Genomic DNA, 15,270 nt, shown 5'->3' on the forward strand with positions numbered 1-15,270 from the left:
CACAGTTTGAAATTCCACATAACCATCATTCCATTCTCCACCTGTACAATATCATTCTTGGATTGCCAATTTTGTTTATTCCAAACAAAAAACTTTTAATATGGGTAGACACTGCTAACTTTTTTCCTTGCAGTGATTCCTCCCCCCCCCTAAAACTTCAGTGTGCTCTACTTGCATAGTTTAAAAAGTTATTGACTTTATTCTTCAAAGATAATGTCAGAAACATGTTACCTTTTCCCCCAATATCTGCAGCTGGAAAGGTCTTGAAAATAGCCTGTGTATTTTATAGCCATTCCTTGCAGGCCTCTGAATTTGGCACACAAAAGAGGCTCCTCAGAATAGCAGCGAAAGGATCTTTTCCAGGGTGGCTTTTGATGAAGTGAGATTGAGTGTGCTGGCCCTAATTGATAGGGTTGCTGTTTGACTCTTGACGGGTACAAGTGAGAAGGAAGGGGGAAGGCTTCTGGCGAACAATCTGGGAGAGCGAGAGAAAAGCCAATTCACCTTCTCTCTTGGATGGAAAGGTTGAAAGTTGTAGTTTAAAATGGGGATTGAGGAAGTAGTAGATGCTCACATCCTGTAGCCCACAGGACCCCAAGGGAAATATTCAACACTGATTTGGAGCTGTCAAGGAAAACAGAATTAACATGGAGTAAATAAAAACTCCTATTGTATTGCTGTGAGGAGTATATGTTTTTTATTCAGAATTTAGTCATATTTAAAAAAGATTAGGATAATAAGGGTTGTTTTCCTTTTCTCAGTATTGTCAGCATATACCATGAAAATATCAAAACTGAAAAATGTTCCTATCCAACTCCTTATCCAACTATTTTCATACCCCATTTGCTGGAGCGGTCAACCATGAAGCTATTATTTTCAGAAGCTATTATTCACAGAAAGTGTGAACACGGCAGCTTTTACCAAATTTTCTTAAAATTTGAACAAATTGTTCAATTAGACTAGGACTCTTTTCATGATTTTGGTGTTGCACATTCGATGCGGTAGTGATTAGGCAAGCTGTGGAAAGCTGGTAGTGGTGGCCATGTGCAGTGTTTTGGATGAGTTTGTGTAAGCAAAACATATGCACATTCATACGCACAATTGCTTGCAATTCTCAAGCATGCTCATTGTAATTAGTTGGCATTTATATTGTGCCTTTATCTAATGCGCTGTACAATGGATGCTTCTCATTCACCCATTCATACACACAAACTCACACACCAACGGTGATTGGCTGCCATGCAAGGCACAAACCAGCTCGTCAGGAGCATTTGGGGGTTCGGTGTCTTGCTCAGGGACACTTCCGACACGTCCAGGGTGGGATCGAACCCGGCAACCGTCCGACTGCCAGACTGAGCAAATGTCGCCCCATTGTCTTCATTACTCTTAGTCTGCTTGAAAAGGAACTACTTTTCAAAGGATATCTTGACAATACTGATGCGCTTTGGCAGAAACTTTGGCTTGCCGACAGATTTCTTGCAGTTGAAGAAGATTTCAACACATGAAATCAAAGAAGTAAAATATCTGAATGGCTGTTACCTACCAGCTGATTAGACTGCGAGCTAGCTAGATTATGCATTATCACAATGGTTGGTTGGTTTTCCTCGAGTGGCGCAATTAGCTGGTTAAAAATCTGTTTTCAGAACCCCGTTAATAGGCTGTACAAGCATGCTCCAATAGGCTGGACCACAGCCAGAACAATAAAATTTAGTATTAGCACATTAGATATGTTACTACACAACAGGGGCCTGATTTCAGGAATGAAACCTCAGGAATGTTACAGAAGAACAGCTAGACTATCGGTAGATATAGTTGCCTGCTAATAGGATATGTGACTTTGCGCTTGTTTTTTCCAAATTGAACAAAGGAGGCTGCAGGGTTTTTTCGGCTGGTTTTAAGAAATCTGGTGACTCTTCTGAATGGAAATATAACAAGCAACCAAATATTTTCACATTTCTGGTTAGCCTACTATTATTAAAAGACAGTAACTTGCATTTTAATTTTACAATTGATTCGGGTATTCAACTCCAAGCCACAGTCCACAAACGCAAAACCCTATCCTATCCAAACCCTTGTTGTCATTTGACATTGTCATTTTCCCTTATAATCCATCTAATGCTGTTTTTCGTTTCAAAGGCAAGTGACGTTTCTGATCCTAATCAGATCCGTGATGAGCTGCGGTGCTCTTGGCCGTGTCTCTCGTCTGTGCTGTGAGCGGTTTGAATTTCCCATCCATCAACATGGTACAGTCACATAGCCTACGCTGCCATTGCAAGGGAGGTCAGCCGTCTGTGGAAAAAACATGTTACTAACAGCAAGAAGGTCGATTTTATCTTTCAAACTTTATCTTCACTGTAGCCTGTTCCTCATCAACCTGCACTGTAATGACATTGTGTGCTCGTATATTCTGGCTTTAACAATTCCCTAGAATCACGAAAGTGTTTACTTGGCTTAATAAAATGAAGAGGCAACATGTCCTTAGTAGGCTAATCATACAAGTGATGAGCTGTGCAATATGCTCTTTTCTGGTTGAATCGCACTCATGTTTAACTAGTTTGGTAATGATGCTTTTGTTGCACATTATACAGTATCTAATATACCTGTTATAGTGAACTAAGTTTAACGCAACATATTTCACACCAAATACTACTACTAATGGCTATTCTGAAATTCTATGACCACTGCTTTAGGCTATCCAGAACTTTATTTTTTTTTAAATAAAAGTTCAGCTAATAATGTACAATTTAAAAAATAAAAAATAATAAATAACAGGACGAAACCTTGAGCAGAACCTGACTTAGTAGGGGAACCCATCTGATCTAGTAAGACCCTTGCAACCATACGCTATACATAACAATCTCCTAGTAAGACTGTAGCAACCACCTGGTATAGCTTACCAGCTACCTAGTAAGACCCTATAAACCTCCTGGTACACCTAGCAACAGCCTAGTAAGACTATAGCAATCACCTCGTACAGCTTACCAACTACCGACAGCTACAGTATATTAGAATAGCATTCGCAATAGCAGCACCACATTTTATTTAGGACATGCACTTCTCTAGTTATACATGTATTTGTTATTGTCTATAAAGTACCAATTATAACCAATCAAAAAGGAAATGTATTTATATAAAGAATTACATATTATACCTTTAAGACATCTTCACCCACATCTACCTGACAGTGCTTGGATGTATTCAATGCAAGGCAGAGAAACATAATAAATAGAAACTTTTCATTTCAATACACCACATGAGTGGGCAGTCTGTAAGTAGTTGGACAGAGACATCATTTCAATTTGAAAAGAAAAAGCTGATAGAGTATAGGAATTGCAGCCCATTTCATATATGCTTCCCCCATTTTAGGGGATCGAAATGAATTGGACATATTAACATTCTTAAGTCATATTTAGTAGTTGGTTGCAAATCCTTTGCATTGAATTACTGTCTGAATTCTGCAATCCATTGACATCACCAGACTCTGGGTATCTTCCCCGGTGATTCTCTGCAGCCATCTTCTGTTCTTGTTTGTTTCAGGGAGTTTTGCCGTCAGTCGTGTCTTCAAGTGAAATGTGTGTTCAATGGGATACAGGTCAGCTAATTCACTTGGCCAGTCAAGAGCATTCCACTTGTTTGCCCTGAAAAGCTCCTTGGTTGCTTCAGCAGTATGTATGGGGTCTTTGACCTGCTGTAATGTGAAGTGCCGAATACTGTAGAGTCATTTGGTTGGATCCGAGTGTGTCTTCAGTGTGTCATCAACTTATAGAGGAAGTGTAATATCAGATAGAAACTGGGTTAGCTCTTTTGCTCTCTTAGTTTCACATTGTAGGTGGTTGTTGACTAAATTAAGGTGACATACATGTGTGAATGAATGAATGAATGAATGAAATGTATGCCTAATACATCTACATGCATGTACAGTGTTTATAATCCTGTGCCATTGTGGTCTGCAGTGAACAAACACTGTATTTCATTTCAATAATTTTTTGAAGCACAAAGCCAATGGCATAGTTTGTCTGCATGGAAAATACTTTCACTTGCTGAGCCTGTGCATAACACATAAATTATAAATAATTCCCTTGTCAACCCAATTCTCCTTGTCAACCCAATTCTGAGATAAAGCAGCCTATCGGAAGTTTTTCTTATGCGAATTAACACATACACATTTTGAGCTTACATTCTAAAGCGATGAATCAATCTGTGAATGATAAACGCTGGGCACGCTATTACTTTTGTGATGACACACTTTTTTTGTTTTGGAGACATTAACGTTTAAACGTGTTTTTATTTTATTTTATTTTACTTCTGGGCAAAGTGTCCTTGTCATTGTCAACACTGACAACTAAACAGAAGCTGCACACTTCCGCCGTTGTCGCGCTGTTGAACATATTATGACAGTCACACCTTTCTGTTCGCTTGCACGAACATCGGTAGAATGAGACTGGATGGCAGATGACTTTAACTTTAACGCGTAACGGCAGGTTGTGAATATTCGATTCGCCTAGACGTGAAGTGTAGAAGTGAAGAACTGCAAACGCAAAGACGCTCTCGATATCATCTAAGCCTTTTTCTGACCCGTGTCGTTGTATACTGTAACATTCGTTGTTATAATATTTTATTTTTTAAACACCTGTACATACCGACTAACTGCTGAGCGCACGCCGATAGAGAGAGGGATAGAGAGAGATGGAGAGGGGGGTGAGAGAGATGGGGGATGGGGGCGGGGGGGGGGGGGGGGGGAGAGTGCGAGAGCGAGGGTGCGCGAGAGAGAGAGATTCTTTAAGCGCTGTACGTCCTTAAGAAGACTGGAGTTCGCGTCTCTGTGATCATCAGCGGCAACCCTGCGCGCATGTTAGAGAGCAGGACGCACTCCGGAGCTAAAGCAAGTGGAGGCAACACGTACTGGGGATATTTTAACGGGTTGAGGATATATCACCGCCTGGATAGCCGTTCCCTCGCGACGAAGATGGAATCGCGCAGCAGATATTGGACCTTTACTTTCATGGTGTTAAGTGTATTTACATCAGCGCTAGCTGCCAATAATTGTAAGTACAGTGGAATGTGGGTTGTGGTTAAACACTTGCGAGAATGTCAAAGGATATGTGCATGTTTAAATTACCTCACATAATTTTTTTTTTTTAATTCTAAATGTATGATGCCATTTTAATGAATATGAGCCATAATCAGAACGTGGTTTAGGTATAGACTGTTTGACATCTGCCGCTATACCAGATGTCAAGTTAAAGATGATGCCCATCACTTTATTGTTAAAAATGCTTTTGCAAGGGGATGTCGTCTGCCAGATCTGGGCAACAAATTTTATGGCCAACACATTGATCCTGAAAGGGGTGTTATTTTTTTAAAAACCTAACCCCTTTCTCAATATCCATGAATTCGCAAACGGTGGCATCTTAAACTGAATGTGGTCGTTCGCTTTGTGATGCGTTAACATCCGAGTGTTGAATGCTATGAGTGAAGGAAATGCACGTGGGATATTTTCAAAGATCACGTCACGAGACCTAAGTACGACAACATCCGTCTTGACTGGAATGTTCTGCTTTTAGTCATTTAGTTTTGCGCTATATCCATCTTCCTGAGTTTGTCATTCTGCATTCACACCAGCAGCAGGAATCAAAGTTTGTAGGCTATGCCTGGATCTCATTGTGCTGAGTTTGGATGCATAACGGAGGTGTGTTTTCGGTTTAAAGGCCGTCCTTCGACCAATGAGCGCTGAGTGAAACGTCGTAGTATACTTAGATTGAGCATGGACGAACTTCAGGAACTGCCACTGAAATTGACTTTCGGGCATACGATGAGGATAATAGCTACTCATGCACTCGCGACGCATCGAATCTAATGCATTAGCATTTATGCAATTTTACAACGGGATTTTGAAACAAGGTGTGACAAACGCATAGTAATGCAATCGTCCTGAGAAGAAGCGTATTTTGCGTTGTGGCAGCGTCAACAGAGGTCCGTGTAACCCCCCACCCCCTAACTAAAATTACAAATAGAATAGCGAACGAAACTGGATGAAGTAGCTTAATCCCCATGGAAAGTGTTTTGAAAAAATATATGGAACTATTCCACATCGTTACACTGCTCATTTGCCCCTATTTTTATTTTCCATTGAAACGCGCACGTTCTGCAGTGTATTAATAATAATAATAATAATAATAATAATAATAATAATAATAATATTACAAATATTAACATGAATAATTATTTGTTTATTTGTTGTACGTAGGCCTGCTGGTGTCGTTTCATTTTTTATTATTATTTTTTTTTTTATTCCACTGGAGGGCATTTCTCTAGTGGAATTAATCCATACCGTATTTTTATTTATTCATCTTCGAGTCCCACGTAATGAAGTTGCATATCATGCAGAGCGATTATTATAAGCCATATAAGTCTAATTATGTAGTTTAGAACGAACCGATGTTATTTCATTTTGGAGGTGTCACTGACATAAAACATCAAGTAGCCGTTTCCGTGATAAACACCAAAGCAGTAACAATAATTCAGACTTGAATCTGAAACGTGCCCTCCCTACTCTGGACGTTATGAAAGACACGGTTGTGCCTTATTTCACTTTTATTTGTTGTTGTCAGTTCGCGTGGCCTCTGAGGCGAGCGCTCTGGGGTGAGAGCATAGCGAAGTGAAAATCGCCTTTAATCGCTCGCTACATGGATAGCATCTGTTCTGTCGCTCAGGCTCGGACCGCTTTTTAGATCTGGTGAGTCTGCGTCTGACGCAGTATTTACGATCTCCCGGGCGGTAATTGTCGGGTCACTGAGTAGGGATGGGATGCGGACGGTCCAGCACGTGTCTTCGTTTCCGAAGGGATTGAAGATGCTGCGCCTCTCATTACTCACTGCGAAATCTACCTGTCAAGAGCCCGTAGTCAGAAAATATCCCCGTTCTCCTGTCTCCACCTACATGCAGTGGCATATATCCTGTGAAATAGATGCCGAGAGTTGTTTCTTCGCACTTGTCACTTCCAACGGCATAGTGCTTACAGAATGATGAGGTGCTGACCGAGAGCCATTGACTCGTCTGCGTGTTCATTGAGTTTAGCCATTAGAACAGCTCCGGAAAGGTTAGTTGATGAAACGCTGAATGGTAGAAATTTCTTGAGCGGAAATTTAAGAGGCCACGTGACGTGCAAGAAAGTCAGCTGAAGAATGGTAGGATTATTATTATTATTATATTCAGGCAAATCCAATTGGCTGCTGTCGTCCCGGAATTGGTGTCAGCACTATCACATTGGTAAACATTTGGTCCTTGATTATACCAAGTTGACACAATGGACTTCAATTTAAAACAGCAGTAAAACCAAATTAATTGAGAGCTGAACTCTAACTAACTACCATGTGTGATTGGTGCATTGGTAGTGATACCATGATACATTTGCGCATATCAATGTCCAAACTCCATTTGAAACATTCATAGCCCAGTGTAAAATATGTTAAGTTATACTTTATAAGATAAGTATAGATAAGTGATAAGTAAATTAAACATATTCAGAATTTTTATTTTGAATATGAATATGAATATGGACACCAATAGTCTATGTAGGCTAACAATTTTGTTTTCTGTTATGTGCATATACATTGGCCAAACTGTTGTGTGCATATACATTGCAGTCCGTAAGTATTTGGACAGTGGTAAAGGTTCTGTTCTATTGACTCTGTGCTTCAGCACATTGGACTTGAAATGTAACAATGCATATGAAGTTAAAGTTAAGACCTTCACCTTTAATTTGAGGTTAGGTTAATTTAATTTGTACAGCCATACGGGGTGATCCATGTATGAATTGTATCCCTTTTTATACACAGTCTCTCCATTTTAGGGGACCAAAGGTATTTGGACATTTTGCTTCTCAGCTGTTTCTGATTTGTTGTGTGCATTCAATTCAAATGTATTTGTATTGTGCTTTTCACAGCGGACAGTCACAACGACGCTTTACAGACTATTCAATTGCTTCCTTAGTGCAGGTATAAGAAAGCTTTCAGCATCTAGTCTTGATTGCCTTTGGAGTCTGTTAGTGGTATTTGTCAACATGAGGAGTGCCACTGACAGTCAGAGAAGCCATTATGAGGCTGAGAAATAAGAACTGTCAGAGACATTGGCCAACCAAAAGGCTTACCAAAATAAACTGTGTGGAACAAAAAGGAAGAGAGCACTGGTGAGCTCAGTAATTGTAATGGGGCAAGTCAGCCGAGGAAGGCCTCTACAGGTGATGGCTGAATAATTCTCACCATCATGAATAAAAACCCCCAAACTCCTGTCTGACAGATTAACATGACTCTTTAGGTGGCAGGTGTTGATGTGTCAGCGACTAATCTCTTCAGAAGACTTCACAAACCGATCTACAGAGGCTACAATCTTAATGTATAGATGCAAACCAATGGTTAGCTGCACGAACAGGATGGCCAGGTTACATTCTGCCAAGTTGTGCTTAAAAGAGCTCGCTGAGTTCTGGAAAAAGGTCTCGTGGACAGATAAGAACAATATTGACGTGTATCAGAGTGATGGCAAGAGCAAATGTGGGGGCTAAAATGAATTGCCCAAGAACCGAAAAGTGCTCATCTATGAAACGTAGTGTGGGTGTTATAGGTTTGGCATGTATAGCACCCTCAGGTGCTAGCTCACTTGTCTTTGTTGATAATGTAACTGCTGATAGCAGCAGCAGAATGGATCTGTACAGAAGCATCTTATCTGCTCAAGTTCAATGAAATGCCTACACACTCATTGGGCAATGCTTAATCCTACAGCAAGGCGATGATCCCAAACATACACTAGTGTGCTATTTCTTCTTAATGATGTTCCAAACAGTTTGTTCCTATAAGCCTATTGTTTGACCTATGTCTCTGATATTGTTTTTTTTTATTATTATTTTTTGTATTATTTACTAATTTCTTAGCATCATAATGGCTTTCCTTGACTTCTATTGGCACAACTCTGGTTCTCATCTTCACAAATGCCAAATAACGGACTCCAAACTCCACGCAATCAAAAGCCTATAATCAAGATTTTGATGCTGAAAGCTTCCTTACACCTACACTAAGGAAATGACTGAATCCACCTGACTAATCAGAAACTGTTGAAAAGGCAATGTTCCAATTACGTTTGGTCTCCTAAAATGGGGGGGCAATGTATAAAAGGGGGCATAATTCGGGGTGATCTGTGCCATTCATGCTTTATTAGATTTGAAATACAATTGAGATGGTCACACTGATATACCTTCTTTGGAATGTTTGGTCTATCCGTCGATATAGGGCTGCAAACCAGGCTTTGATGCTGTTTAAACAATGTCTTTATTGAAGAATTCTCATTTTTGTCAATCAGAAAAAATCTAATTATTAGATAAGGAAAACCGATAAACATGGAACTGAAACATCAAGTCCATGAATTAATCCCTTCACAACCAATTAACCAAAACATGCGCATTATGACGAGCATAGTCAGTGCATTATTTGTGTCCACTTTTGATGCTTTGCTAAAGTCATTGAGTGTATTATATTGTGTTGGAGGGGCCAGTGGGTTGTTTTATCGTGTAATCATCATGTTATTCCTGCCACCATCAGCACTGCCTGTTTGCAGGCCTGTAATTAGTTTTCTGTCCTGGTTTTAATTAACTGGGACAGGATTTGTCCTTGGGTGCAGCGCGCTGCTGTGGAGTGCCAGGGCATAGCATTTTTCAGACGCTGGCCTCGCCTTGTCCCCTCTTCAGCACCTTTTCTTTTTTTTTGTCATCGTAAATGATGTACCTCTTGCTGTCTCGCCACTGTATTGTAGTTGCCTGTGTCTCAGGATAGCCCCAAGCATCTGTCACATGAAGATTTTACCACACATCTACCTTCTTATGTACCTGTCTGTGTGTGTGTGTGTGTGTATGTGTGTGTGTGTGTGTGTATGAGTTTGTGTGTGTGTGTGTGTGTGTGTGTGTGTCTGTGTTGAGGGGAAGGGGGGGTTGTCTACTAGCAGCTGTCAGGTGATTTGTATGTTCACCAACATAAATGGTGTGTCATTCTCGTATTTTAAGGTTGGGTGGGGGGTGCGCACAGCCTTTCTGGAACATTCACAGCACACTCTGTGACAGATCAGCTTTCTCAGTGCTAAGGGGGACAAATCCCAGAAATATAGCCGCATATTTTTTCCCCAAAGAGGAAGAAAGGATTCCATCAGCTCCTCGTGGGAACTCCTGACCCTTCTATTATCATTGCAGTGCCACAGCCGTGGTGTCATCGCAGTTGGTGACTCATAACACAGAAATACATTGATTCCTATTTACCAGGCTTACTTAAATTCATTTAATCCCTTTGTCACATTCTGGGCTGATGCTCTAACTCAAATATTTTAGAAAAATATTAGAATATCCTTCATGCATGTTTTGTTTTGAAAAATAATAAAATGTGACTAACAACATCTCCATAATTTAACTGCCAATTTCCTGCCACTTCTTCCTTTCTCCATTTGTGAGTTAACTGTACTATACTTGCCAGCTAGCTAATTCAGTTAGTTTATGTATATATTTTTTCCTAGCTTAGCTGAGTTTAAGAAACCACAGTCAATTTCTGTGCTACCCAGACAAAGACTGGTGCTATTTCTGATGAAATCAGTCCAGTAATAAAATATATGCAGGAAAATATGATGCATGGCTGGCAATGTCGTTTTGTTTTCTCTACGTCACGGCTGAGAGACTATATGAGAGATTATAAGCAATATAGCTCTGTACAGAACTCCAGACCATCGTATGGTCATTACCCACAATCAATTTATGTGAAATTTGAGTGCCAAACTAAGAAGCAGTTGGTGCAACTTGGCAGGCGACCAAAACCCACAGCCTCCCAGGGTCGAGGCAGAGACTAATAGGTGTCAGGGTGCCGGTGTTTAACAACCGCTGCTTTTGGTAGCAGTAATGAGTGAAGGTATACGGTACAAACTGTATCCTTTCTGAAAGAGTCTACTTTCATACCTGAGAAAATTGCAGGTGAATAACGGAATATAAAGACTGCAGTAATCATAAATATACTTCGCCTTCTGTTTTGACAGTGTGCAAATGCATAGCCAAATAATTTCAAGGACCCCTTTCCCCCGCCCGCCCCCAAACCGGGAGATTCATGACCGTTTTACAACCTTGTAGGGCTCCTGTGCTTCCTTGATCTCTCCTTTGCTTGTTTTCCTTTTCACTTTCGCCCCAGTGACAGCACTTAAAAAGCACAGCACTAAGAACAAAAGTGTCATTTTGAAAAAGGCTTCCTTCAGCAAACTACAGGAAGTTCATTAGAGGAAGTCCCCCCTGTAAGCGAAGCCTGTAACACTCCTACCGAATATGCGTCCAGTAGTGCATTGCTCTGGAAGCAGCCGCGTAGGAGAGATTCAGAAGATGGCCCTAGAACAATGCCTGCATGCTGAGTGGAGCTGTTTCCAGGGGAAATGGTAACGTTTCATCATTTCTAAAATCACAAAAAACGAAATCACAGTGAGACAAAACTCCCCGGAGGAAAACGTATCTGGGCACCGAATCAAAAATCGGACCATTTATTTAATAATTTCTTTTAAGCTCAGAAACTTGCAGTGTGCGCTGGGATCGCTGGGCTCGGACACGGCTGAGGAAGAACGCTGCCTTCTGACGAACAGCAGGAGAAGGCAGCTGCTGCATTGAGTTTGTCCTCTGGGTCAGCTGAAGAGCGGTAGATTCTGTGGATCTTCCACACCGATTTACTGGAATTATTCTCCACAGAGATGTACAGTGCAGGCAGGAAATGAAGCACACAATAGGGATTCAGGATGAAAATCAGGGCTGAGGACAAGCACTCTGGTCATTTGTTGTCGGTTGATGTTGATGTTGATCCTTTCATCCAAAAATACCTTAATCTTGTACAAGACTGCACTCTTGGCAAAAAAAAAAAAAAAAGATTTGGATTAGCCCTAATCCAGATGGCAAGATCAGATACTGATCATGTGTGATTAATAATACGGTTCATTTAATTATGGTTTCCTCAAGTACTCCTGCACTGAACGTAATGGTGAGACCATTAGCTTCTTTATTATACCATTAATCTGCGGGACCGACAGTGTCATAGTTCTATCTTTTGAATTGTCCGGAGACACAAAGTTGTCGTTGCTGTGTGTGGTTTGGTGTTCGCACTGCCTGCAGCAGCTGTGTGTTTCCTGTCAGTGCACTTGGTCTCAGGACAGTAGGGACTAGCGGCCTCGTCGAGATCGTCACTTCATCCCGTTCCCCTTCAAAGTCATCAAACACACTGTTTACGTGGATCACGTTTCCCCGGCAGTGATGGGTAACCCCAGCTGTGAGCAGGGAGCTGTGGTCCACATCTGAAGACGACAATATTAATCACCTGTTCTAAATCTCCAAGGAGACCATGGGGTGAAAACTCTTCTTTTATATAATACAATAAGATCTATAATATTATTATGCTGTAAATGTGACTGTTTGACCATAGTATCAGTTGATAGGCTAAATTACCGTCAATAATTGCTTTTATGATAAATCCCCCCTTTTAAAATAGCAGTATCTGAATTTTAATTCACGCAGTGTGTAACTGACAGGACTAACAAATCAATCCAATCAAATGTAAAAGTAAAGGGATGAATATTTTGGTGGTGCATTATGCTCTCTCCATCTGCCATGCTAAAATAATTCAGTGTTAGTACTGCCCAATGCCCCATTTCCATACAATTATTGACGTGGTTATAGTGCTCTACCCATTTATGGGAGTATATATGCTTTAAATAGCAATCCAACCCAATCCAGTCCCTCTATTCCCTTATGGTGGTACCAGCAGGGTGCTAGTAAGTACTTCTTCTGAATGAAAATTGGAAGACCGCACAAGCGATTTACAATATGGCAGAGGCAAAACTGGGAAGAGGATAATGGTCTTCTTTTTTTTTTCAGCGCAATATACTGTAATTAGCGCTGTAGCTGTAGCTGAGAATAGTGATGTTGTGTGGCATGGCCCCCGCATGTTTTACACAGCGTGATGGATCTGTTGGAGGCATGACATTTTAAAGACGAGCAGGTGGTCCTAACCTTTGACCCCCCCTACATCTGTTCACACGGGTCTTCCTGCATTGTTACTCCTCTGATCTGATACCCGCTATGAGCAAAGGGATGGTAACGCCCATTTTTTTTGAGAGGCTGCAGTTCCAAATTCGTGCTTTCATTTTAAGAATATGACCGGACATGCTCAAACCGACAACCAAAACCCAAGCCTGTGTGATGTCACCTGTCTGCCTGAGAAGACAGGGACAGAGGCTTATACGACTCCAATTAAAGTCAATAGCCTGAATGCCCTCAAGGAATCTTTTAAATGACACTCAAATTTTATTCCATTTGCTCAAGAGTTTTCTCTTATTGGCCAGATATTTCTAGTAAATCAGTTGGAGCCCTTTTATGAATTTAAACTCAATTTGAACATCCTTTGAATTGAAAATTTAGTTTGTAGACGCTGAATGTGAGGATGCACTGCCAGAAATAAACTGTTTGCTAGCTGTTGTGCCTTCACAACACTCATTCATTTAAACTTAATGTGATTTATTTTTCAAGCCCCATTTGCTTATCATTTCATTTTTGAATCCTCCCAAGTTTTGTAACTGTTTTTCATTTCACAAAATAAAATAAAATGGCAAATAATGGTTGTTCACAGGGATAACGAAGGTTGTTCATTAAGACAAAACAACCAGTAATGACTCCACGTTGATTAACTCAAAATGTGTGTTTTGGTAAATTATTATATTTGGAGTAAGGCCAAGAAACAAATAAAATGCTTTTTTTCTTCTTTTTTTTTATCCTGCATGTCTCACAAAATAATACATCTCCCGGTTTCCTTAAAATGGCAGACCTGGCAGTACTAGTTAGGAAAACAAACCTTTATACTAAAACTCCACTGAAATTATTTTGCCAGTTGGAAATGAATTACTGAATTAATTAAGCAATTGCTGTGTCAATGGACGAAATGGTCAGAAGGCAGAACAGCAATGTTAATACAATGTTAAATGCAATGTTAATACAATTCTTGACCCCCGTGACTTTGTTGCGGAACAGCAGTCCCTAATTGTCCATAACGAAGCTCTCTAGCATCAGAGTAAACAAGCGCCTCTCTGTCCGCTCTCTTCCTGGAAGCAGCACATATTCTTAAATAATATTTAATGAACAAGACAGCTGCAATATGGTTTGGAACAAAATCGGTAAATACTTGTATATAGACTGGAATAGGTGCCTATGCCTCTACCCAAAACAGACAGACCTACAGACCGACACAGACACACGGATTTAGAGGCTAGGTTGCGCTCGCTCTCTCTCTCCCCCTCTCTCACTCCCTCCTTTCTCTCTCTCTCTTTCCATCTCTCCCCCTCTTCCCCAAAACTTCAAGTTGCAGAAACATCACATTCATCTTGTTCATGAACAGGCAGAACACAGAGCTTGTACACCCGGCTCAAAACACTACAGATTCTAGAGTCATCAAAGCGTCACGCGGGGCTGGATGCCTTGCGCACACCGGTGCCCGTGAGCCGGAGCCTTCTAGAATTTCCCCCTTCTCTTCTTTCAGGCTGGATAATGAATTCCAGCATGTCTACGCTGCTTCCCTTATGGACTGACAGCGTGGCGCTGGCATTCTGGCCCCAGGCCTTGAGAGTGCGCCGGGTTCCAGGATCTGACTGCTGAGCAGCGCTCTTGTTTCTGCGGCTTACAGCGTCTGAATGATATGCGGGGTGTTATTGCTTCAGGTCCTCCGGTTTTGTTCGTGGGGAATTCAGGACCGAGTGCTCGGGTTCACGATGCTGGAGGTATCGATCAGTTCTGACACCTGTTCAGTTGTACACTGCCATTCAATCTAGCAAAAATCTTTTTTTTTTGTACATTTTGTCATCAATATGGAATAACAGGAACATGGTCATTAAGGTAACTGCTGTGTACATGGAACAACTTTAAGACCAATTTCCCACCCGATGGCTGCCGTCATACCATGATATCTTTTAAATCTCAATATGAACTTCTGCTCAGCAGAACGTCTTAGAATGTGACCTAGTGCAATTGCAACACATCCTATGTAGTGTACGTCATAAGTACGATGTAGTTATATGCCTGTATAGTTGGTGTTATTACACTGTTATAAGGGTTATATAAAATGGGACCAACAAAATTAATTTGTGTTGCCGATAGTATTAGTGCTTTTGATTACGATAACATTATAATCTGACATTTCAATATAGGAATAACACATTTCAAGTCACATCTTC

The 15,270-nt window shown here is 40.8% G+C and overlaps 1 protein-coding gene across 1 annotated transcript in view; it reads left to right on the forward strand.

Moving 5' to 3' along the window:
- Positions 1-4,861: 4,861 nt before the first annotated feature.
- Positions 4,862-15,270, forward strand: part of LOC133116640 (contactin-associated protein-like 5) — a 111,525-nt gene continuing 101,116 nt past the window's right edge. The window contains exon 1 of the mRNA XM_061226451.1: positions 4,862-5,045. Within this exon, the coding sequence (XP_061082435.1) occupies positions 4,967-5,045 (79 nt within the window). The 5' untranslated portion in view covers positions 4,862-4,966. The remainder of the gene's footprint in view (positions 5,046-15,270) is intronic.

The sequence above is a fragment of the Conger conger genome, chromosome 17, assembly GCF_963514075.1.
Source record: "Conger conger chromosome 17, fConCon1.1, whole genome shotgun sequence".
Taxonomy (NCBI): Eukaryota; Metazoa; Chordata; class Actinopteri; order Anguilliformes; family Congridae; genus Conger; species Conger conger.